The 27,172-nt window shown below is 43.4% G+C and overlaps 1 protein-coding gene across 2 annotated transcripts in view; it reads right to left on the bottom strand.

The window, feature by feature from the left end:
• The window catches only part of RNF217 (ring finger protein 217), a 65,648-nt gene extending 43,031 nt beyond the window's left edge, over window positions 1-22,617 (bottom strand). The window contains exon 1 of one of the 2 annotated variants that reach the window (XM_030489212.1): window positions 21,629-22,617. In XM_030489212.1, the coding sequence (XP_030345072.1) occupies window positions 21,629-22,306 (678 nt within the window). In that variant the 5' untranslated portion in view covers window positions 22,307-22,617. The remainder of the gene's footprint in view (window positions 1-21,628) is intronic. The other variant, XM_030489213.1, reaches the window with a different exon arrangement.
• Window positions 22,618-27,172: the final 4,555 nt, after the last annotated feature.

Below are 27,172 nucleotides of genomic sequence, written 5' to 3' on the forward strand. Positions count from 1 at the left end.
AAGTCTATATATCAGTGCTTTCCACACCCATATCCTAGAATTACAGTTCTTCAGAAAGCAGCCTGTATTTTGGCATAGCTAGGTGTATTCTGTACAAGTACCTAAAATGCACAATGGCATACATGGAAATCCTTCACTAAGTTTCAGGTCTGAATCTGGCATCTGCCCATGGCCCTTCAGATGGTTTTCACACTGTCTACATTTCTGTTGGCACTATTTCTGTTCTCCTCTCAGATCTCTCCCTGAAGGATACAAGAGCCAAGCTAAAGCAAAGGCATAATTATGAAGTAACTAGGCTTTTTAAGATGAAGAAATGCATTGCTTGGAATGAAACAACTAAGTATTAACTTGCTGAGGTATCCTCAGCAAGTTCGGACCAAGAAGCAAGGACAAACTCTACCAACAACTGTCACACATGCTACAAAACACTATGAATCAGTTGACTATAAGAATAAAACAATTATTATAGAAGATAAACTATGAAAGGATATCTCATTAACTTGACACACACTGCAAAGAATTTTCACTAAATACATTTGTTTGTTCTGTTCCAACAGTAAAGATATCACCTCCAAGGACTCCAACTTAAAAACGGTTATGGTAGGAAAAACTGTTTACAATTAGAGGAAAACCACCATTTACAAACAAAAATACTTCAAACATGTCTTAACCCTCCTGCCCCAAAATTAACCAAACCAAAACAAAAATAAAGGATTTTTGACTGTGAGGGTTTCTAAGGTGATGAAAAGGTTATTAGATACCTTGAAACATCACTTCTGCCAGCATTAAGCTGTTGCAAGGCTCCAGAAATTGGGTTGCCACACCAAGTATTTAAAGAAGCAGTTTTCTTCCTACCAGTAGATATCAGTGTTTTCAAACCATCACCACCAGTAAGGACTGCAGCGTGGGGACCAAGGGGTGAGCAGGTGAAGTGAGGTGAAGGAGGTATCAAGTCAACTATATCCATCTCCACTTCTGAAACCACAGACTCCAGCAGTAACTGAATTCAATACTAGTTGAGGAAATTCTAGTTTCATTAATTATTTCCAAAGAATATATATAGTCCTCAGTGGGAGAGAGGAACTGAAGCAGCACAGGAGGAGAACAGAATCACTACAAAGCATGGCAACAGAGAACATCCAAGAGGGGTCATACATGAGGACACACATCTTTCTAAGTCCAGATTTTGAAAGACCAAAAGGAGAAGACTGACACCTTTTGTGACAAAGACAAGAAAATGAATAGAATGTTTGTTAGCAAGGAGACAAAAACTTTTAAAAAGTATCTTATTTAGCATGTTATAGATATTTTCACTGAAACGGAAGCACACCACATGACAAAAGGGCAAATACCCTTTATGGTTAAGCAATCACTGACGAACATTTGCCACCAATAGAAGCTTCTGAAGAGGCCTGGCTAGCTGCAGTGGTTCACCTTGGAAAGGGGAAAGCAGTCACCACTCCTCTAGCTTGTTTGGGAAGAGGAAGACGACCAGAAGGGGAAATTCAGGCAAAAGAAAGAGGCGGCATCCACTTCAGCCTTTCCTAGGAGGTCCCTGCCTTTCCCACAACTCACTTCTCTCCTGCAGTTTTATCCTGGAACATAATGTCTTCTTGCCTCACATATGAGGGGAATAAAATGTCTTCTCTTTGACAATTTCTGAATCCACCTACTTTCCTGCACTTCAGTAACATACATACACAGACTGGCTACCCTCTTAACTGCTCTCACTGACCCATACCTTCATCCAGGAAAGGCTTCACACTTGTAGTCTCCTTTTAACCTGCATATGTACCAAACAGCAGGAGCTGCTGCTGAAAACTGCCCAGAAAAAACACTGCCCCAAAGCATACTGATTTTCTGTGCAAAAGAAAGGCAGTAATATTTGTATTTGTGACTTCTGTGGTTTGGAGAGCACACCCAAACACCAAGATAAGCAATGTTCTTGTTATACGTTTACATCAAAAGGCTGCCTGCAGTGAGGAAGATGGGTGGCATGCAGAACTGAGTTCTGAATTGTACTGACATTTCACTAAAAGAGTCAAACCATCACTGCATGAGAACAAACAAGGCTGTGTTAATTTCCTAGTAAATTCAGCAATTTGGGAATTTTTGTCCATGTGTGCCTACTTTTGATTCCACATCACCATCCCAAAACGCGATTGGTTTTTGAACCAGAAGTGTCATAAAAGCTGAGAATTTCTGGCAGCACCAGTAGGACAGAAAAACAGGTTGACAGTCCCAATAAAGGACTTTCCCCAATGGTTAAGATTTCTAGTATGTCTCAGCACTTTCCTCAGCAGCAAGAGCTCAGGCTCAGTGACCTTCCCACCCTCTTATTCCCAACTGGATAGGGAACGATGGCAGAAGCATCCATCCAGAGCTAGTCCCTGGTGCTCCTGCCTGCCCTGTATCATCAGCTGATGTCCCACTGTGTGCCTGTGCAACTCCATCATTTTGTACAAACACAAAGGCTTACTAGACTTCTAGTACCAAATAACTAATGATACTAACATTAAGATGACACCTCTGAAATTCAGTGGTTAACTGAATGAAAGCCACTCTTTCACTTTCCTCCCTCCCATACGTTATGTATTTCCTACATAAATTGAAGATGACATAGTTGAAACAGCTGAAAGAATGGATATAAGACTAATTTTTTTTTTGTCAAACTTAATTTGGGGACAGGGTAATTTACGCAAACAGCAAGAAAAAAAGCAGCTAAACAAATCTCTTAAAATCTGTATTAAAATATAACCTTTTAAAACTGGGTCACTTGGGTAAAAATGAGAAATCTGAAAAAGCGAAAGGATGCTTACACTTAAATCCGTAAGTCACTTGCTGTCAAGCAATGATAAGACAGTGTCAAGGAAAAGTTTAAGAACATTTTATGAAATCAATTAGATTCAATGAAACATCTTTTATTAAAGGCAAAATTAATCCTTTGTTGTATTGTGGTATATGCAGTATCCTAATTATAAAGCCATATTTAATAATGAGGTCCCTGGAGTCTGCTTTCAACCTCTACTGAAACACATGTTCAGTACAAGCATTTTTATGTAAGTATGCTAAGACTTGTAGAAGACTAAAGAAAAGACTTCTATTCCACTTAAACTGTATGTAAGAGTGCTGCAGACTTCCAGCTGATCAATGATTCACCCAAATGATCAGTTACATCTCATGCTTTCACATGCCGAACAATGATGCAAGTTTTACACAATGAACAACTTACATACGAGGAAGTTTGACAAAATTATATACACTAGGAAAACAGTAAACATCATTAAAATCAGAAGAAAGCCCATACCAGAGCTAATTGCCATATACTCTGCACATTTTGTGTGCCAAGTCTTCAAAGTACAAATGGCTATCTTTAAAGCTAAGTGCAAGTTGCAGTTCTGTTTGATTTCTCATTTACAAAACTGTCATAAGTAAGACAGAACAGATTAGCAAGTCTTTCACCACACAGAAAGAATGATAGAGATCTTAAAAGCATTTTTTAATGTGCAACCTCAGCAATTTCTGCACACTAAACCTGTAAAGAAAGCTTTTCATTTCTCATTACAGCATATGAATGTCTTGCAAATAAGAATGTCTTTTTCCCAATGTCACTGATTTACTACATAGCACAGTGCCTAGTGACTTTGAGCGCCAAAGGTGAGTTCACAAACTGAGTCACTGCAATAAGTGGTCATCTGTGAGAAGTCTAAATTAGGGGACTTTGCTAGAATCACCTTGGAAGGTTCTAATACTGCCAGGAAAAAAAAACAACAATGCAGTCTTCCTACCTTAATTTTTACGCTATCCTCTCTGATCTCATGGCTCCTAGATTCATGAAAGCTGTAATAATCCTCTTCAAAACCAGTTGTATGAAAGAGTATCAGCTTCTATGCACTTTGTCAGCAAGCTGGAAATTGACTGTCATCTATAGAGGAAAAAAGTCTCACACTTAAACTTCACCACTAGCAGGACCAGGCAGTTATTTTATGCTCTTCAGCTGCTAGAGAGAGATTTGCCTAGGAGAGATTTCATCCTAGGCAGAGCAAAGGTAGACAGCAAGCAGATCCCTGCAGCCTGCAGGCAGCCTCCTCCCACCAGCAGACACCCTGCCTCTCCCCTCCCCTGCTTCCCACATCTCTTCTGGTCCTTCTGCACCAGGCCTCCTCACACCAAAAAGCCTTGATGTTCTTATTCTTCGCCAGCCCTCGTTAGCCTTCATCCTCCACATCAGAAGCCTGAGAGGATTGCCATGGGTATGCAGACTGCCTTCCGCTACCACGTTGTGACACTGCATCCAGAAACAAGGCTTCCTGTCCCCTTCAACTTCATTTTCCTGCCACCTCCATCCTGCTGTGGTTGCTGCACTTTGGTTCACCCACTCCTCCTGGCCAGCAGGAAAGCAACACGTACACACATGGAAAGTGCCACCACAGGATATTATAGGGGTCTAAAATAGCCAGGATGGACAAAAAGTGAAACTTGAGCAAGTCCCACAAGACTGAGACAGCTCGATGCTGGCAGCATTACTAGGGAGTTAAAAACCACCCAATGAAAACATGTTTAACTGTATGTTTAACTGAAGTTTTTCATCATGTATCATTTGATTCCCTGTGTATACTGTTTGCAGACACTAAGATGGACATACTGCAATGCTGAGTTTCCCACTCAATCACTGAAACACTGAAGATTTGTAGTGAAATAGCCTAAATGTGATTTTCCCTCTTTTTTTTTTTTTTTTTTTTTTTTAATATACTGGCAGGAATAACAAAACAAGTGGGTTTCTCTAAAGTTCACTCTCTGAGGTATCCAAAACAACTTTTTGCTAGGACCTTCCCCACAGATTCAACTGAGATGGAGCATTTCCATTTGGAAGAAACCAAGAAAATCTAGAAATCTGGTTAGGATTGCTCTATTCTAACAGCAGATAATAAATTGCAACTGCGATACAAGAGGATACTTTCACTTAAGGGGAAAAAAAAAAAAAGGCACTTCCTGAATTTATATGGGACATTAACAATTTCCCTCTTTAGTTATGACAGCAAATAAGCATCTTATGATGGAAGGTGGTGGATTCATGTCCTACATGGGACTAGACAAACTGCATACACACAGTATTGACTGCTGCGCAACAGAAGTACATTTAAGAGACCCTTGCACAGTAAAAACCCGTTGAGCCACAAATTGAGTGCAGTACAGCAAAGGAATCCTGGCCAACCAGCAGAAACTGCTCAAGAGAACTAACTAGAAAAGTGGAGAGGAAAAAAAAAACCAAAACACCAAAGCCCAAAAAAACCCCAACCAAACCCAATAAGATCAACCAACCAAAAAAAACTGGAGGGGAAAGCCCATGAGAAGAGACTGGGTCTGTTTTATTTAACTGCCACTAAGTTGGAAGCACCACAATTCTGCCCATATTCCAGGAGTATTTCCTGAGGTGCGCAAATTCAGAAGGAAACTAACAGCAAGAGTCCAAACATAAACATCCAATGAAGCTATGCAAAATACATACATTTCCTCTTTCATGGAACAATCTGTAACTTAACTTCAGTGTGAAGGTTTAATTATCATCACAAATATTTGTATCGTTACAGTAGTCAGTGTCATTTGACACATTATTTACAGGTTCAAGGAAATTTCAACAACGTACAGTTTTCAAGAAAAAAGGATTTTTAATTTTTACAAGTTTGCAACTAGTTTCAGATGAAACCATACCAAAACCCATCATCTTTGCCTCAACTTTTTGGAGAAAATAGGATATTTAAGATAGTTTAAACTGGAGTTACAAGTAGGCATGAGTCCAAGTTTTTTTCCACTGTCTTCACTATAGGACAGCTAAGACAGATCCTGTAAAAAAGCTGTGAGCAGTTTCTTGTTTGCCTGGGTTTGCAACATGTAGTATTAGCACAATTAATGGATCTGTGGTACAACTCAAGACATGATATATACAGATAACTTCTCTAAATCCTAAACCCCACAAACTATTGCACTTGAGGCAATAGCATGCTAAACTAAAAGCAAGACTAAATTCCTTACTTCCACGTGACGCGTTGTCTAAATTGGGTTGTGTCAACTGCTCTCTTTTAAATAAAGCCCATTTTCTTTCTGGTCTCATTAGTGCAGCCCTACCTGCCCATTAGTCACTTCCTGCACGAGCACTTGAACACCTATGCAGAATCAAAACACCTCTTATTACATCCAACACAGCATACAGGTTTATCTGAAACATGAAAGCTGCAGTTGAGCAAACCTCTCCCCTGCGCCATCACACATAAGAGTGCCACCTGTGAAACACTCTGGATAGCAACTCTACTGCTTCAGAGAGAGACTAACTCCTTCTCCCAATGCCCTCCTACACCCAACCAAATTATGTTCAAAGAAAAAGATAGGAGGGGAAAAAAAGGAGGAAAAGCAGACTCTACCCTCTTCTTCTCGCTTCTAGAGCTTGAGACAAGAAAAGGGAGAACAAAAGCAGTAACTCATCTGCTACTTGAGGGAGGGGGGCATCTTCCAAAATCTTTTTGTAACAATCAATGCAACAGTAAGATAATGTTCTGTTACAGGCTTTTATGATTTCATACTTTCAGCTGCTCCATTTCACCACCAAAAATATCTGTATACTAGAAGCATAGGCTACTGAGCTTGATCTTCAAAATCAGCACACTGAAATCACAGTTGATTAAGGGTAACATAGGCTAGTCCAGAACTTCTCCAAGCCACAAGTAACAACGCTTCCCTGTAGTAAAGGGGGATGGAAAAAAAAGCTCTAATTTCACTGCTGTGAACACAGCTCAGCTGCCCCTCCAGAGGGGTACAGGAATAGCAAGTAATGGTGAAGAGCTTCTGAAGCCAGCTGTAACTGATGTGTCATGAAGGTTCGACCTTGGCTCAAGTGTCTCAGTTTAACACCAAGGAGTGACACCACCACTGCAAAGCATGGACAGCTCTCTGAGAAATCTGCTATGTGGCTCATACTTGCTCAAAAGCAGCTGGACAGACAAAAGGACATGACATCTGATTACAACGATCCTCCTGCAAGGAAGTCTCTCCCTCCTGGTCAATTATACATTGTCAGGAAGAAAAACAAGGCAAACACTCCAACAGTACGAAAGAGATAAGAAGAGTCCACGGCTGAGCAACAATTCCTCCCCCTCTCCCCTAAGTCGCACAGCATGCAACAGATGTTAGACTTCTTCCACTTCAAAACTTTCACTTTAATGGCATTGATGAATAATCCATAATGTGACCAAGTTAGTCTTAATTTGTACAAACACCTACCTTTGCAGAGCACAACTGCAAATACTGTGAGCAAAAGGATCGCCATGGAAAGGAAATACCATTCTAAAATGCTCCTGAAAGTGGAAAGGAAGCTCATCCAGGAAAAGGAAGAGGAAAAAGAGCAAAAGTTGGAAGCTGGTACAGAGGTCACTCCCCAGGATCTTTACAGCACTCATTACATAAGCATATACCTTTTGAAGAAGCTCAACTTCCTGCCATATATAAAGGTTTTATAACCCACTTGAAATACATATCAGCCAGCCATTTACTTCATTTCATCTGCTTTTTCTTATTCCTTGGGCAGTACTTCTGCACTTTTCAAGTGTCTCAATAGACTAATTACACAAGATATATTATTTGATATATTCCAGATATAGTCCTTATCCATTTTTCCATATGGCTTACATATATGAAGTAATGAATTTAAAATCATACACCTTCCAGAAATATTTTTAATGTTTCAATGCCTGCTGGTGTCGGCATATATCAGCCTTCGTGTTTGTGTAAGGTTTGTTCAAATTCAGAAGTAGGCTTGTTATGATCAGACTAGTACCTGATATTGATTCTGGAACCAAAAATTAAATCAATTAGCATGAAATTTATGTTCCCAGACAGACTTCACTGGTAAACTCAGAGACACTATGTGAAACTAAAACCCTGCAGACCAGTTTAGTATGGTATAAACCTAACTTAGCAAGGATTGAATAAAAATGTTCATTAACGCTACACAGTCTTCAAAAGTGCAAACACATCCAAGATGGAAAACATGTTTGCTTGGCTACCCAGCCTCTACCTCTGTGCAAGATTTGTTGATTTTCCCTGTGGATCTAGCTTCTGCATACAGCAGCTATAAAGAGCACAACAGCTTCAAGAAGTTCACTCAGGCAGCTTGCAGGTATATTTTGTGATGAGTACAGAAACACAATGCACATTGCACTTCAACAGCAAAGCCCTCCCTATGTACACCAGGCCAGGCACAGAGTCAGGATGGATTTCACCAAATTCCCAAATGAATCTCCTTGCAACCACCTTGAACTAGTAAAAGACTACCTAGCAGCCAACATATGTACTTTAAGGATGTTAAAATCCTTCCACAAAACTTGTCAGATATTGGTATCAGAAACTGGAAGGGGGAAAAAAAAAAAAAGGTGTTTTAGAATGAGACATCAGGAGGTAAATCCAGAATGATGATGCTGCAGCCTGTCAAGTGAAACATTCAGCTAAACTGAAGACTAACAGAAAGACCAGGAAGCTCAACAACCACCAGCTATCACCTTCCAGTAACTTACAGCACATTCACTCAGCTGCTAGCTGTAATTTCACAAAATAATAATAAAAAAATTAATTTAAAATAAATCCCACACCTAAACCACCCAATTTCAGAGATTGTTTTTCAGTGTTACACAGATTTTCTTTGGTACTTTAACCATCTGTTCTGTTCATTGTTTTAATGTAAAAGCAATCTGTGGAAACTAAAACAAACAATCACTGGTCTTTGCTAATTGTTCTTTCTCTTGTAAGTTTCTTTACACAACAGCCTGCATGAATTCCCCAGGAGAGTTATTTCACAAAGGCATCCTCCACAGCCTAGGTCAAGTCAGGTAACAGCAATGCAGTCAGGCTCTCCTCTGCCAGCAGAGGGACGGAACCACTTGGAAATTGATCCAATTCTTCCAGATCAGTCTAGCAAAAAAAAACCAAACAAACCAACAAAAAAAAAAAAAAAAAAAAAGGAAAAAAAAACAAAAAAAACCACACCAAAAAAACAAAAACCAAACAACTAAAAAAAAAAACCAAAAAACCCAAACAACAAACAAAAAACCAACAATCAAACCAAACAAAAAAAACCCAACCGCCCCCCCCAAAAAAAACAAACAAAAAAACTCCAAACCAAACAACCCCCAAAAAAACCAAACAGTCTCAAAAACACAGGTTTGAATTTATTTAAAAGCCGTTTCTGTTAAAAATGGTGTGAGGCATTTGACTTCAGATTCATTACAGACCACAAAGTGCCGGACAAAGCATGGCTTGAAGTGCAACACACTGGATATTAGACAATCCTTTGCTGTTTTCAGTGATTAAAAAACCTATAACACCAGACAATAAACTCTTCTACCATTTCCTCCCCGGACTCAAGCTTCTCAACAGAGAGCGCTCTGTGGGAAGGCACACAGGTGGCCTTCCCATCCAACTGGGACAAATTCAGTGCATAATGGTGCCACACAGCAAGTGACAGCATCAAAAGTGCTGGCTTTGAGAACTGCTCAGATACTGCACCCTTCTTCCCAAATTCAGAGACTAGAAGGGCTCTCCCAGTTCTCACCTTTGTATCCTAAATATACAGGCTTACGCTGACTTTTAGTCTAACTTGATTCATTGCAATTTTTACAGTTTGTGTTGTGCCAAAACTCCTTTAGAACTGCCTATCCAACTTACACCCTCTTGAATTTAAGAGGGCAGTCTTTTCTCCTCCCGGTTCTCCTTATGTTAAAATAAACACTTCTGCATGTGTGCAACAGCACTTTTCTCATTGCAGTCCTCCCTGGTTCCTGCCATTTTTCTTAAATCCTGTTGCCTGAGATCCAGAATAAAGCCTTGCCACATACAAGACCCTCATTGGCTCTTGTCTCTCTACTACATCCTTAATGGAACCACTAAAAAGGTGAATGCAATTTATTACTAGGCATTTGCATCATCTATCATCATTAACCCAGGTTTCCTGCCTCCTACTAATGCTCCAACAGTTGGGCAAGCTCCTACTTGAAAAATTAATAATAAAACCCCCTCTTCTTTACTCTCTCTTTTCACCGTAAGGTCAGATAAAACGAAGTTCTCCTAGAGCAGAACTCAATACAGAAGCTAGATGGTAACCTAATATCAGAAAACTTACCATCTGGTGCCAGCTCATTACTGAGGCAAGGAGAGAGGACCCCCTCCTGGTCTCCTGTCTTTCTCTCAAACCAATGTAAACAAACATCTCAATGCTCCTCACTAAGAAACATGCTTCTAGCTTCTGACAGCTGTACTTACAGCCCATTCATGTCAATGCACATGCTAGAAATGTGGGTTACATACAGCTTAAAAAAAAAAAAAAAATAATAAATCTGTATTCATTGTAGAAATAGGCATCTACATTGTAAAAAATACACCTACGGAAACATAAAAAGTCAATTAGAGTGGAAAAGAATATACTGGAATAGTAATGAGTTGATTTTGATTGTCTTCTTCAAAACAAGTTTATTTTTTTGTACTTGTACGACGAGACCATATGGCCATGCTCAAAAAGAACCTTCACCAGGAAAGATCTTAAGATGATGCACACCAGTTCTTCCACAACAGTGCTGTACCTTGTTCTGCTGTGCATTTCTAAGTAACATCATATTTAATAACAGTCATAGAATCATACAATAGTTAGGGTTGGAAAGGGCCTTAAGATCATCTAGTTCCAAGCCTTCTGCCATGGGCAGGGACACCTTGCGCTAAACCATGTCACCCAAGACTCCATCCAACCGGGCCTTGAACACTGCCAGGGATGGAGCATTCACAACTTACTTGGGCAACCCATTCCAGTGCCTCACCACCCTCACAATAAAGAACAATAAAGAACTTCTACCTAACCTGAGCTTCCCCTGTTTAAGTTTGAATCCAAAAAAAAGTCTTCAGGCATTTTGTGTCTTTGCAGAAAAACAAACATGCCCCTGCCCCCAAACCAAACCAACCCCCACAACCCACACAACAGAAACCAAATAACCTTCTATCATTTTGAGCTTTGCATCTTTTCACTTGATATTCAAACAGGTAAGGAGTTCTCTTTTGAGAGCTCTCCGGTGCAGGACGAATTTCTCTTTCATGAAAATAATGATCACACTTGGCACTGTTTGGCTGCAGCAAACTAAAGCTGTTGAAACAAGCAAGATCACAATAGAGGTTCCTCATCTGCAAGCATATTCACATGAATAATTTGTAAAACTGCCTTAGGAATAATCTGTTCCATGTTACAGAATACTTGGGGATGCTTTAAAATTCCAGCTAGTCGAGAACTTCTTATTTAATAATGCCACAGGCAGCAGAGATAGGTACCATCCTGGGCTGGACTGGGAATCTCAGTGCTGTGAGAAGCTCAGAGACCCTGGACGATGCCATCACACCTGTCCAAGACCTGTCGGTGCAGACGCACCTTCAGGCACTAGACAAGCAGTGACTTCTGTCTGGATTGCGAAAGAGGAAATGATGCAGCAACAGGACCAAATTGCAGGTTTGATTTCATCGAGCTCCAGTGAAAACCTCCATGTGCTATCATCTTGAACGTGTTCTGTTCCCTTCCCTCACTCTGCCTTTTCAATCATTTTGTTCCGACAGGTTGTCACAGCTGTCAAAACAAAGACACTTCTTTCAGTACCACCTTGTGGTGGAATAAACATTTACACACTGTGTATGAGACAATTAGGAACTGGATAAGACAAAAAAAAAAAAGAAAAAATAGATATTTTTTTTCTGCTGGCAGATCAGATGATGCATAAATGGTAGGGAAAAAGTTGCAGGTTGGGGTGAGCAGCACTGCTAGCTAAAATGACCGTAGACCTTCTACAGCTTTAGACTGGTCTAAAGCTCTAGACAAGGTCTGCTTTTTTTTAGACAGGAAGAAAAAGAATAAGATCCAGAACTCATTTTAGATCCTTAATTTATCAGGAATGCTGGCTTGGCCCTGTCTAACTACCTGTCCTGGCTCGGGTGAGGTCCCCATGAAGTGTTACACTCTCGGATACTTCAGGCAGGAATTTGTATCAGTTTGCTTACCCTCCTCTGCCTTTTCTGAGAGGAGCAAATAAGCCTCCTTCTTTTGCAGAGCCATAGAATGGTTTGGGTTGGAAGGGAACTTAAAGATCATCTAGTTCCAACTTCCCATGCCACAATGCCTGGCTGGGCACAAACCACCAACCCTTCGGCACACTAATCAATTGCATCAGAGACTCCAACAAAAAAGAATAACAAATCAAGTCTTCACATGAAATACCTCTGCACTGAGGCAAACACACTCAGCAATATCCACCAGTAATAGTCAGAACTCACTGCAAGGAAGGTTTAAATCTTAGAGATTGGGAAGATGCTAGTAATTTAAAATGATTTACAACTCCAGGTAATGCCTTGAAATAATGGGCATCTTCAGAAGTTTGAAAATTACTCGTTAAGTGTTACTGAGAACTACAACAGAAGCAAGGTTGAATCTATTTTCAATTATACAAATGGGTGAAAATTTCTGAGGTTGCTTAACTTCTACTGCCTCTCTGTGAGAAAAATGGAGACCATAGATATGTGCATACTTTGAAATATCTAAAATTTAATAATGTCTTTCCCTTCAGCCTCACTTTGAGGTGTAGATAGCCAATACATGTCACTGTAAGTGACTAACAGCAACAATATTGATACAGAATGTCCAGTGTTTTAGAAGTGATTTTCTGCCTTAATCTGATTAGGATTAGTTTATCACAATAAAATATACTACCACCACCGTAATTCTGCCTGGAGTCCCAACGTCTACATTTTGTAGTTGGTATGCAACATTGGCATCTAAACACTACAGGGCATATTTGCTCTTTCATGGATCCATCCATTAAAAAAAAAAAAAAAAACTAATCCAAAAACATGTAAATTGCACATTCCTTCCCCCTTTTAAGCTGCATGCTAATACCATAAAGTTAACTAAGCAGAGTTTCCAAGCTATTGCACCACTGAGCTGCACATATCAAGCTGCACTTGATAAAGCACTGAGGAGTTTACATACTTCTTCCATAAGGCCTCTAAAGACCTTCTAAGCAGACAAATTATACCTGGCACTGCACACGTGTGCTGGAATGGAAAGGCATAAAGTGTCCTCTCCCCAAAGCGCACTTGCATAGCAAATGACTTTAAAATAGACAAACGCATTAGGAGGCCTTCCCCCACCATTTCTTTGCTCCCATATAGCAGCAACAGTACTGACAATAGTGAAGTACTTCTTTTTGCTTGTTCAGGAAAGCGGCCCTTCTCACGGCACCTCTGTAATCACGTTACAGATGGCACGCTGCACGTACCTACTCCACCCCTCTCTGCTGCCCATAGGGTATAAAAGTCTGCCAGCAGTCCAGTAAAACACTAACCCATTATTTTCCTGGAAGTTCTACACTTTAAACTGTGTTAAAAATGTGTTGGTTTTTTGGGGGTTTTGTTTTGTTTTTTTTCTTTTTTAAGGTTAGATTTATTTCCTGCCTGCCCCCATTCAATGCCAGAAATAGAGCTCGTCCCATTTTACTTTCTGGCCACTATTTACCACAATAACTGGCCAGTATTCAGCTGCAGGTTTAAACAGAGGCCTAAGATCCACCTGACACATGGAAGCCACCAGTCTTCATGATTCCCTTTTGTTTTATGAAAGCTTACTCTAAGCAAGCCCACCTTCTGGGGCAAACAGATTCTTACATCACCAAACCCTTCCCATCCCAGCAATCTTCTCCTCGCTCTTCTTCCTTCCTCGTATTGTGTGAGCAACCCCACAGAGCCACATCACAGCTGAAACCATTTGGATAGGACTTCCCTTTCCTACAAGCTAAAGGGACAGAATCATTTAGATCTCCATCCTACAGCCCTTGAGCTGATACACCACTATTCCTATGAGATCAGGGAGCCAAGCCAATTAAACTGAAGAGGTATCTGCCTTTGTTGCCATTCGTATCATGTCAGTGGCAGAAAACAATACACAATGGCATCAGCATGACTAGGCTTGAGAAAGTTAAACTTTGCCCCTTCTATTTTCTAATACAAAATGCAATATATTTTCTACTGTATTTAAAAACACCACTGGAAAAAAGAGTCCACCGAAGGGGAAAGGTACTTTTATTATTATTTCAATCTGATACTTCTTATAAAAAAAGACATTTGTGGTTTTACAAGTGCGCTACAGTCTACTAGCAAGCTTGTATGGAAAAGGAAGTGGGCTAGCTTTAGAAATTTCTTTATCTTTTCATGAAATTGTTATCTAGGAAGTGCACAGCCTTTCTCACAATTAAGAAAATAAACAGGAGCAACTGTACTTCCCAAAAAGCTTGTCAATGAAAATATACACCAATCTGGAATTGAAGCAGTGAGGTAGCTGCTGAGGTAAATATGGTCTCTAAACCATTTCATGTTCAGTTCCAAATCTGATTTAAACTACTGTTAAACTTCTGACCTCTGCACTGAAATCCTTAAAGTCTTCTTCTCTATGAGTAAACTTTTCAATTTGTTTTTCAGACCAGTCTTTTCCTATTTCACTTACTTTAAACAACTTCTCTCACAAGGCCAACTTACCTATACAATAAATGTATTTGTGCCACAGCAGAACATACATTTAATAACCGGCTATTCAACAGGAATGCTGTTATTTTTATGTTCACTTTAACTTCCAAACAAAATTCATTTCTTTGCCATACCAAAAATTTTTCAAGTACTTAAAAATGGACTCAGAAGTTATATAGCCTCTTTTTCACTCTACAAACTTGTCACTTTTTCTATATTAGAAAAAGTCATAGGTACTTGGCTAATAAAATCCTTTAGACGAGGACTTTTTTATATACAAGTCATAAAGAAAGTATTAAAAAAGAGAGAGAGAGAGCACAAGAGAAACGTAAGTGCAAGCAGCTATAGCATACTGCAAGTCAGATAAACCAGCGTAAGTGGGTGGGTAAGTAATGCCCTTCTTCACCAGTTTAAATTCTTTTGAAGAAATTACATCCCTTACAACTCTTAATCATTTTGACAACGTACTCACATCCTGGCCATGTAAGATACGTACTTTCCTCGAGCCTGGCTGGTTTAGACAGCAGGAAGCAAGATATTTGTACAAGAAGAAGAGAGGAATGAAGGGCCAAGAGGCCCCAGAGCAGTTGGAAGAACAGTTGTTCTGGGTGGAGAAAGAGAGGAATGGGGCAAAGGTGAGCTGAAGGCCTTCCCAACCCCCATTTAACTCCTTTATTTCTCTTTGTTTGGGCAATTAAAACCCAACAGTTCAGTTTTCAACTCATTTCACTTTAAAATCCCTGAACTGAGTGCCTGGTGGCTCCTAGGAATAGCTGGTGGGAGCAGTGGAAGCGAAGGCACGCCGCAAACAATCTACTCCTGGCTCAGCCTGTCTGTGGTCCCCAGTGCCAACACCACTGACAGACTGGTAAGGTGTAACACACTGGCTACGGCAGGCAGCTGACAAGGAGGGCTTTGACTTCACAGAAAGTCTGAATTTTCGAAATTAGATTTCAACCCAAGCTAAAACAAAACCAGTTCTCCATCTCCCACTGAAATTCATATTCATAGAAAGTCTTTACTCTTCCATCAGCTTTACTATCAACACCAACAAATTCATAGCACCACTGTAGGACTTGCCATTTACTCTCACCCCTTGCTACCTACATCAACAATTTCATGACATTATTTATCCTCGCCCCAGTAATGCAGGCTTTACCCCCGTTAGTGAAACCCTCCCTGCACCTGTTCAAAGGTGGCACCATCTTTTCTATTCCCAACATCTCTGATCCTATAGAACAGAGCTTTCACGGAAATCTTAGCTATAAGAACAGCCACTCTGTTCCCCCTTCACTCCGTAATAAGAAACGATGACCACATATTCCAGCTCTACGTCTGGCAGGCTCATCCAAACAAGAAGTCGTAGCTATCCATTCCAGCTATTTCTACACAGGCTAAAAACATACCACACAAAACATTCAAGAGGGACTAAAAGCCAGCTACATGCAGCCTAGTCAACTTTAAAGACTAATGCTTACAATCTTAAAAGTACTTGGGTGCCATCCTGAACTGTGACAGAAATCCCTGGGCAGCTGGCTACACAGCCGTATTTCAGCACTGGCACTGCATGATCACGAGAACAGGACAGGCTTTCAGAAGCTGTTTGTTAAAAATGACAATGAAGTTTAGGTGCTCCTGCAGCTTACAGGCTGCTCACAGCTTATGGACCGGGTCTATCTGCCTCATCCTTCTCCTCCTCCTCAGGAACAGAGCCATCTTACAGTGGCTGAAGTGGCTGGTTCAGTTTAGAAAGCCTGTAATCTACCAGGTAATATACTCTCTTCTCCTGCACCTCTCTTCCTCCTTTGGAAACATTTGGGTTCTTGCAATGTAGCTGGAGGATGGTCATTCATTGCGCCATCACCTCCTGGCAGCCACACTGCAGCCATCCTAGTAACTTGCTAGCTAGCATTAGAGCATGGGTTTGTATTAATAACCTTGCAAACACAGAGTTTCTCCCACACTGAATGACAGAGGGCCTTCTGAGCTCTGGTTTGACTCAGGGCACAAGCAGCTCATTAACCATCAGATGATTCAGCACTTGGTGCCTATGTTTCTGCTGGCTGTTTTTCATCAGCAACCAGACTACACCTTTGAAGGTGTATCATTTATATGATACCACCAGACACCTGAAGAGACACACAGGTGTCAAGTCGCTCTTGGTTCCAAGCTGGTACTAGTTTTAGGCAATACAGCCTGCCCCTAAGTTCTTTTCCCTACATGGCTTTATAATCACATTCCCCACAAAAATCCTGACTGAAACAGCCTGCTGCTTTTTTCTGTCCAGGTCTTTCAGAAGAGGTCATGCACAGAAAAAGGGTCAAAACCAAGACCTCAGGTCAGTGAAACAGGAAGACTGGTAACAGGTCCTAGGCAGAGGGAAGACCGTCTCCACAGTTCATGCTCAGGAGAGGAGAGAAGGATATTAGTCCCACCAAAACCAGCCATACACAAACACTGGTGGATGCAGCCCCTCCCTGCCCCCAACATTCCCTTCTGATTTACTCATGGCCATTAATCTCATCAGAGTTCCTACTTACAGTTACAGCAGCATAATATCTGATCAAGAATATAGTATGCTGTTTTAAATTAACTCCTCTAATATAAGAATGACTGTTCCAAGAGAATTATAAGATTTACAAAATAAAGCATACCTAATGAACATAGGGTCAAAACAGGATTATCAAGTTTCCAAATTTGCATGAAGAAAAAGCAGGCAGTCAAATAACCAAAGTTACCTAGAAAATGGCTGTAAAAGTTTATAGAAAAGTGAAACAAGTACAGATACAATTATACATAGCTTCAAGAATTTGTTAGAGAACATACTGTACTTTATAGATGTCAGGAAACAGCAAATATTATTTGGTCTAGTCAATACTTGCTAAAAAGCGAGGAGCGAGATTGTTCTGAAAAGCACTAGTCAGGTTTACAGATTACAGAGATGAGAGAACACATATAAACCTTAGCCTCTTTACCAGTGCAGGGCAAGTCAAATATAAAAACCTAGTTAAACTCTAGGTCTTCTCCCTCTCTTCTTAAGTCAAAATTCTTCCCATACCTATTTGTTTATTTTTAAAGGAAATTTCCAAACAAACCCCGCCCCAGACACACAAATACACAAAAAGCAAAACTCCCTCTGACTCAGATGTGCAAGCAGGCGGGAGAGGTTAGGAAGTGAATCACCCGTTTAGCAAACCTATGTGTGCACACAGCTTCTGGAATAACCCAGGTCTGGTGCAGTGTTAAATGCATAGGAAGACGGGAAGTGAAGGATATATGAATGCAATATTACACCTGTGAGATCGAGTGCTCCACTTCTCCCTGCCCACCCCTCCCCATCATTCCCCTCATCAACCCCATCCCCAGTATTGTATGCTGGATGCACAAGCATAGAAGCCCACAGCTCCCGGCTGAAGGGGAAACTGTTCTTCCACCCTTCTGACCGCAACCTCACTCGGCACACACCTGAGAGCCCATGGAGATGGCCTCCCTGAGCACCATGGTCCTGGAAGAGCACTGACATTTCAAACTCACATTCTTCAGCCTTATCCCTGTCTTACATTTGTAAATGGACTGCACCAATTCCTGGAGACAGACCTTGCTGCGACCTGACCTAGGCTCTTTGGGACCCACACCAGATCCTGAGGTGCAAAAGCCACCACCTCTTTGACGCTGACCTATCACCCATACCTACCCCTCCCTCAATTTCTCTGGGTCCAAGAAAATAAAGTCATAGAATTTTTTTATGAATTGTAGATAACCATTTGTCATCAGACCCTGAAAAGCCCTGAGGGGTCTGCGAGTATTAGCTATTCTTTCTCCTGACCTACATTGAGGCAGAGGTAAAGTTATATGATTTACCAAAAGTCAAGCTTCAGATCAGCCTGGGTGCTCCAGGCTCACCTGCTAAGCTTCTGCTCCAGCCATTAAATCTTTGAAAGGGATTATGCAGCAAGGTGCCCAGTGATAAAAAAGACTGGATTTGACCTCTAAGGACCTTCAGATGCAACATTCCCAAATCAATTACTCTCATTTTCCAGCATGACAGTATAACACTACAGCGAACTCTGCAGTTGCAGTATTTTCACCTGGATAATCTTTTCAACAATGCCTAAAACTTCAGCTGATTTTCTGATCTATAAAGGGCTCCAATGCAGAAGTTTTGATGCTGTTCCATGCTTCCAGAGAAGAGGGTAGAGTGCGCTAACAGGGGTTTTACTTTGCTACTCCATTAAGCAGCATTTCAGAAATCACAATAAAACCATCATCAAGAATCCAGCCTTCTTCAGTGGGAAAACACACACAGACATTAAAGAATACATGAATAATTTTAAGCGTTATACTTCTGCCAACATACACCATATTTTCAGCATGAAAGACCACTCCTCCAGAGACATTCAGCTAGTGTCCTCTCACATGAAGGGCACAGATTGCTACTTCTCTGACAAGAAAGATCTAAACAATGCATATTGCTGTTTGCTGTTTTGGGTTTGGTTTGGTTTTCAATTTCAGGTACATTCCTACATCAACCTGACTGTAACCAAACTGAAAATTTGTTAAGATTTTCAAACAGAAACAGTTTTTCAACATTTGCTCCTTTTGAACTTCAGGTAATTTATGGTTTTTTTTCCTTTGCTACACAACGTGCTAAGTCTCAAAGACGAAAGGCCACTATTTCTATCCTGTAATGCCTTTCCACACATCCTTCCCAGAAATTCCTCTAATATAACTGGCATAGAGAAGCCTTTCCTCTCTCCTCACGATGAGTCACAGGATCCTTCCACTGCACAAAGGAAGGATACATCACTTCTTGTTCTTCTCAAAGAAATATCACTTTCTTGTTCTTTTCAAAAAAGGAAGATAGAGGAAGAACACACTGGACTGTTACTTGAGGGTATTTTGTTTCCTTTTTCCTCAAACAAATTTATCAAACAACTAAAATTCTGCCTGGTCATAACAGCATCTGGAACAACATGCCCACAGAAGTGCTCTGTGAATTTTCCTCCTCAAGATCAGTATCCCTGCTGCAGACATCTCCTCCTCTGTATCAGTATCCCTGCTCCAGCTTTTATGTACAGGAGTAAGTACCCATATGGCTATCTGCCAAGCAGACCTTTTAATAGCTGCTGGGATAAGCTTTGCAGAGTGCTCAGCAATAGTAGCAGCTTCCTTGTAGAGGGCATCCCTGCATATGCATCCCACAGCCAATGCTAACTCCACTTCACAGGGCATATCCCTGGTTCCCAGGCCAGCCAGCTGTTTCAGCCACCAAGCTGCTGGATCATCCTCCAAGATTCCAGCCTAAACCAGGCAGAAGAGTTCTCTGGTATGGCTTTAGCTATCGGATCACATAACCTCCATTAGATCACTGTAAGCTGCAGGAACCTGCAGAAGCTAGAGACCACCCTGACATCACACCACTTTGCAATTTCCAGCTTCAAAGCAAGACAATATTCTGAAACATGACTTCAGTGGCAAATACGAAGGTGGCACAAAAGCGCACTGACAATATACTCTTAAAAACTTGCTGAGAGTTTCCAGTCCACCATTTAACTACAACCCAAACCATTCTGGGCTCTGTGTACAAAGTCCTGAGAAAGCTTACTAAGCGTTGCTGAGTTTCAGCGTCACAGGTAACATACAAAGCACAACTCTGCGTATTCTATCCATCAGTTCCTACGTTGAACACTTCCCTGTTATCTGAACATAATGAAGGTGGTCCATAAAACCACTAGGGAGTTTACTATGAACCAGAACAAATGCAACCAGCACTAGTAAATGCTACGTAGGCTACCAATGCCCTGAGAGGAGCACGTGCTTCATTTCAGTCAGCAAGTGCAACTTCCAAGCAGTGAAATGTTCCCTAGTCCAAGCAGCCTGACAACTCTTTATAGTGTGTCAAGGTAGCTGTAACCATCCATCCTGTCCCTACACATGCAGCCCTGTGGGAGCACAGACTGCCTAGCACGGCTCCCAGCCCCAGCAGGTGTAAAAATTCATTCTACCAACAAACCACCACCAAGCACACTCCAAAAGTCTTTGCTGAATAACATAAAGGTGATAAAGGTTTGTTTGGTTTTGTTTCTCCCATGTACCCACACTTGTCTCATTGCTCTTTGGGTTTAGGGCATGCCTACACCAGCAGCAGAAACATTGCACAAGTGTTCTGTGATGCTGAACTAGCTACTAAAGCCACTGACAGGGACAGCACTGTGCTTTCGAGCTGCTCATTTCGATCTGAAACAGCAGTTCTGACTGACAAAACAGTGATGAAGATATAAGCAGCCTATTCGTGAGTAGCTATTTACCCAAGATAAGCAGCTACCTGCCCAGGATGGAAAAGTTAATGTGTTTGGGTTTGTTTCTTCTCGCCCAAAGAAGTTCTTGTTTACTGTAGTAACCGTGGTTCTGCACGAACAGCCACACAGAGCCCCCCACTATTTTAATCTTACATAACTGGCATTATACCAAACGCGATGTATTCTCAGAGGAACAGGCCGAGCGGCTGCATCAAGGGCACGGCAAACACCCGCACGTACAAGCGGCAGCACAGCCAAAATCCCCAGCCCCTGACCCCAGGAGGCACCTCAGAGGTAGCTGACAACCCTCCCAAACTCCGTTCCTTATCACTCCTTGCACTCCTCTTTAAACGAAACTGGTGCCACCCACATAAAAGCAAGAATCTGACAATTCAAAGAAAAAACTCCTTTAGAAGATAGGACAGAAAAGCCACCACCAACCCGACCGGCTACATAACAAGGCGCAAACACTTCGGGAACAAACGGTCATTAAACCAACAGCTCACACGCAAGCAGGCGGCTGCCAAACGCGCTCCGTTCGGGACGGGAAAGGTTCCTCCTACCCCACGCTATGCCACCGGGGCTGAACGGGCCGGGCGCGGAGCGATGCTCCGGTCCGCAGCCCGCGGTGCCGGAGCCTCACGCCCGACAACCGGCAGCAGCAGGGCGGGCTGGGGCTGCGCCTGCACCCCTCAACACTTTCCCCCTCTCAGCACAACTTATGAGCGCCTGCCGGGCCGTACCTGGGAGCTGAGGTACCGCCTGAGGCACTCCTCGCACACCGCCTTCTTGCAGCACGACAGGGGCTTGATGGGCTTCTCCTCCAGGCACACGCGGCAGCTCAGCACCAGCAGCGGCCCGAACTCGCCCGCGATCAGCCCGGAGAAGGGTTCGGACAGCAGGTACAAGTCCACCACCTCGATGCTGCCGCCCGCCGACAGCGGGTCGCCGCCTGCCGCCACCCCACGCCGCGCCGCGGGCTGCCCCGCGCCCGGGCCGCCGCCGTCCGGGCCGCCGCGGGCGGAGAGGGGGTCCGCCGCCGGCCGGTCGTTCTCCACGCAGTAGACTGTGCAATACACGTGCCGCCGAGGGGGGCGGCGGCGGCCGTTGCCCCCCTCCGGCCCCGGCTCCTCCTCCGCCAGGGTCGCCGGCTCCTCCGCGGCCGGCGGCTGCTCCGGCCCGGCCACAGCCTCCTCCTCCTCCTCCTCTTCGGCCCCTTGCCGCTCAGAGCTGGGGGCGGGCGGCGGCGGCTCTCTGCTTCGCCCCGGCTCAGCCGCCCCGCCGCCCGGTACCGCCTCTCGCGGCTGAGGCGGGTCGTCCGGGCCGAACTCCCAAGGGCGCCCGGCCGGGCTCGGCGGCGCGGCGGTGGTGGTGGCGGCGGCCGCCCGCGGGGCGCTCAGCGAGCTCTGCTGCTCCCCCATCGCCGCCCGCCGCCGCCGCTCCTTCCCATCCAGCCGCCTCCCGGCCCCGCTTCTGCTTCCGGGTCCCGAGCCCAGCGGCCCGCCGCGCCGAGCCCCGCGCCGCCCGCCCGCGGGCGCTGGCAGCCGCCGCCCGACCTCCTCCCCGCGGGGCTGCGGGGAGGGGGAGCGGCGGTGCCGCTCAGGTCAGCGCCGCCCGCGGGGTCTCGGTCGGAGCCCGGCCCCCATGCCGGGGAGGACGCGGGCAGCCGCCGCTGGTGCTGCGGGGCAGCCCGCCCGGCCGCGCCTCGCAGCCGCCCCGCCCCGGCCCGGCCCACCCCGCGCGTCACCGCCCCCCGCCTGCGGTGGCCGCCCCACCGGGCGCGCCTGCCCCTGCCCGCCTCCAGCCCGCTCTGACGCAGCGCTCCTTGGGCTCGCCCCCCATTTAACTGTAAACACCGCGTGCCTGCCCGCACGACGCCGCCCGGCCGCGGCCGCGGGCCCGCCCCTCCGCCGGGTGCCGGTACCTGCGGCCGCGCTGTCCCCCTTGTCCTCCTCCTCTCCCGCTTCCTGCGGGGGAAAGCGTTTACCGCCGCTCCCCTGAAGCCGTCTTCTGCCCGAACGCACGGGGGGAGAAGAGGGGGCGTTGGGAAGCAAACACTGGTTTAAACTTCATAACACCTTTGTGCTCCGAGAGTAATGCCTTCCGAACAGACTGTGAGCATCCGGTTAACAGCTATCCGCAAAGAAAACCAACCGCAGCGAGCAGAGGCAATGCCGCTGTAAGAGTTATGTGCTAAAAACAGGCGATACAGTGACATTCATAAAAGTAAACAACTGAGAACGGGTGGGTCCACATAGGTACGAAATGGTATCTGGTTGTTCAGGAACACGCTGTTACTGGGATTAGAGGAATGTTTGTGCGTTCTGCTCTGAGAGGCTGCAGGTACATCAGTGTGTTTGCTTGAAGACCGCATCTCCAGACCTTCACATCATCAATTACATCATCACATGGGGCAGATGTCATAGAGCTGATCCTGCAACAACTGAGTAACTTAAGAGGGGTTTGTGCTGTTTTTCCATACTGAACTTTGTCTAGAGTGTTAATCAGAAGTTAATCAATTCCTCTGCTTGGGAAGGCAAGGGGCTGGTCTGACTGGAGTAAGGAGGAGGTCTGGAAGCGGAGAAATGACAGTCAGCTTGTCACCTCTGGCTCGTGCAGGCCCCATTGAACCTGGAGCCATTCCATGCATTTGCCTGGCTCCATGCTTGAACTCGGCAGTCCCCCATCTGCTCTGGAGCACATGGTGCAAAGACACTGGATGGGGCCGGCCCGGTTGAGGAGGGCCCTGTGTGGCGCTGGAGTACATGTGTGCTCTGGGGAGGTGCTGAGCCCCCTAGAAAGCCACATGGGAGCCTGCCCTGCCCAAGGCTGGAAATGGAGGCACCCCAGGCTCTCTGTGTGGCAACTAGCAACATCTGCTGGCGTGGGGGCTCTTTGGCTTGGAAATGCTGTATTTCTTCCAGACCCAAGCTGATCTGAAAGTCAGCGTGAACAAATTTGTGCAATGTGAAGAGTGTAGTTACTCCTGAAGGAAAATCAGACAGAGGAATTCTTTCTCTTAAGCAATGCATTTACTCAGCTTTTCTTATTTGAGCCTCTAGAGTTTATGCTCCCAAAGCTTACTTTGAAAATACAAAGTGTAAAACTTCGAATGAGTGAATAAACATCAGAATTTCGTACACTGCTGCCACTCAAGAAGCTGGAGCTTAAAGAAAAACCTTGAAAGACAATGTCATTGCAAGAGCAAGCAGTATCGCTCAGCTGTTAATTCAGAAATGCGTGTGCTGAAGCACAGCAGGGGAAAAACAGTCCTGGGGAATTCAGGACGACAATGCTAATCGTACTCAGCTGAGGGGAAGCATTACGCAAATACGAGTTACAGAACTGCCTGTACCCAGCCATGGCCCCGGTGCCCCACATCACCCTGCTTCTGGCTTGGACAATGGGACTAGCCCTGGGTGGTGAGGTCCTGCCATCAGCCCCTGAGGGGCCCCACCACTCCCAGCCACAAGGCTGCTAGGCATATGTATGCTTTGCAACAAGTCTTGGCTATACTCTGTATATATTCTTTCAGAATGGTTTGGGTTGGAAAGGACCTTACAGATCACCTAGTTCCAACACCCCTGCATGGACAGGGACACCTTCCACTAGACCAGGTTGCTCAAAGCCCCATCCAGTCTGGCTTTGAACACTACCAGGGATGTGGCAGCCACATCTTTTCTGGGCAACCTATTCCAGTGCCTCACCACCCTCACAGTGAAGAATTTCTTCCTAATACCTAATCCAAATCTACCCTTTTTCAGTTTAAAGCCATTCCCCCCCCATCCTATCACTACATGTTTCATGGCAATAATCTATTCCCCACGAAAGCTGGTGAGAGAACAAATGGTCAGCAAGGGATTCTGGTTTTGTTGCTCAGTCCACTGCTGGTAGGTGCCTGAGTGCATGAAGCAGGAGCCCGTACAGGGCTGAACACGTGGTTCCCAAACAGGCTGACTGATAGCTGACATGATATATCTTAGGCCAACTGTTGCCCAGGTTTTGAGAAACCATGAGTCAGATTTGTATCCGGACTGACTCTGTTGCTAAAACCTTTTTGTTCTAAAAATGTGATTTTAGAAACATTTTATCCTCTCTGTAGATCATGTCTAGACTTTAAATAAAACCTTATGGAAGATGGTAGCGCTACCGGATTTGCCTAAGATAACAGATTTAAATAAATTACCCTACAGAGATAAACCTTTTTCTTGCCAAATTCTTTAGTTTATGAGAACTTCATCGTGTTTGAGCACAGTTGTGTGGAACTGAGTCTAGTTGCTTGAAAGATTACTTTTCTCCCTGTGATATACTGCCAAGTCGAACTCCGCAGAGATTCACACATTTGAGCTCTGCAAATGAAGTATGAGGAACCAGCTGGCAGGGCATTCATTTTCTGTGAGGGATCCCCAGTTTTGGAAAGCTCTATCCACCACCCACCAGAACCTGGATTTGGTTGCCTCTGGGAAAGCAGCAAAGTCCACCATTTTTTTCTTTCTTGTTAAAACTCTTGGAGGGTTTGGTTTGAATAGGTATGTTTATAGGTGGTCCTTTTACTCATGCCTGATTTGTAAATTCCTCAGCTGAGATCCATGGCAGGCACTTGTATTTTCAAAAATAAATGTAATTGCCACAGTTCTGGTAATGCATGAATTTAGGGTTGGTTGTTGAGGGGGTTTTTTTATTCACACTGAACAAAGAAGTTGTGGTGGCGATTGCATCAATGAATTCAATTTTTCCCAATTTGTAAAATTTTACAGTATCGACTGAGAATTTCCATCCTTCCTTATTTTCTTTCAGTTCCTCCTTTCCTCCCTTCCTTTCTTTCCTTTAATCAAAGAGCACAAGCTTACATAAAACTTCAGCAAAAGAAAGTACTAGGCTATGCAGTGTATAAGCAAACTGCAGAATTATTGCTACACACAATCCCTAAAGTAGTTCTATAGTGAATTTAAATACTGATTGGATACTTTCAGCAATACAGCAGAGCTAAAGCAGGCTAAGCTGTCTTTGTCAGCTGTGTACATATATCTATACATATCTTTGTGTGTGTGTGTATACACATATTAAAGGAGGACTCAATTTCCCAAGGCCGTAGTTCTTGAGACTTCATGAAAATTACTTCTACTAAAAATAATTAATATTTTTAGGATGAGTAATTAACATTCATTCTTCTGGGCTTATGCTGATGGCCTCAGAGGAAATTTGAAGGCTTATTTTCCTATGTATAGCATAAAGTAACTGGCAGCATGGTACTGGGTCAATGAGTGTAGAAATTAATTAGGGGGGCTGGTTTTTTTTTTACCTTGCTACTGGTTTTTTCAAAGCATTTAGGATTTTCATTTTCTGCTTTGCCTACCATTGCAGAAGTATTCTGAGCTCTTTTATGAATTGTCTTTAACCAAATGTTTATATTTATCTTGAAAATGAAATAAAAACTCAAGGTCTCATGTTTTCCCCTCAACACTTGTAATTCTCATTATTCTATACACTCCATATATGTGGAGTGACATAATGTAATATGTCATCTTACATTCTCCAGAAAATATCCTGTATATGCCACTTACACTCTGGATTTGGTCCTGCTTTCAAAAGTTATAAACTGTCTATGCTGGATTGACAATTTTCACCAAAAAATTTCTATAACCTTCTGTGACAAAAGCTTGTAGCAGTAGTATAAATCATAACAGTTTTCTGGGACCGCCCAGTGAGAACAGAACTCTTAAAGCTTCTCCTTCATCTACAGTTCTGAATTTGGGTGGGATGCATGGGCATTTTTCTGGTAAAGAAAATGTAGTCGTATGACTCACCTAGAAGAAGCCTCCCAGCATCTGAATTATAGCCTGCAAAAGAAAGTATCCTTGGCAGTACTTATTTTGAATGGTTCCTGCAGCTAGAAGGAAACTATAGTTATCTCCTTGGGTCTCTGTTCATCTTGTGAGGTGAAAGAGTCGTGTGTGTTCTACAGAAAGGGCAGATTAGAAAAAGGTATGCACTAGAACAGTTTCTTATGAACATCCTAATTAAATCAGGATTGTATGCCTAGTTTAATTGTTACAGTATTTATTTTGAAAACAGTCAGTGCCATTATTTTTATCTAGCACTGTGGAAACAACCTTCAAAATATAACTATGTATCTTGAAATATCTCCAGAAATTCCAATAAGTAGCTTTTGCATATGTGTTCATTAGAAAGCTTTGAGCCAACACAGTCAATTGACACAATTCACTGGAATTTCAAGATAGATATATTCATGTATGTGAGTTTCTTCAAGTAGAGAAAGCATTGCC

Source organism: Strigops habroptila, chromosome 6, assembly GCF_004027225.2.
Source record: "Strigops habroptila isolate Jane chromosome 6, bStrHab1.2.pri, whole genome shotgun sequence".
NCBI classification, from domain to species: Eukaryota; Metazoa; Chordata; class Aves; order Psittaciformes; family Psittacidae; genus Strigops; species Strigops habroptila.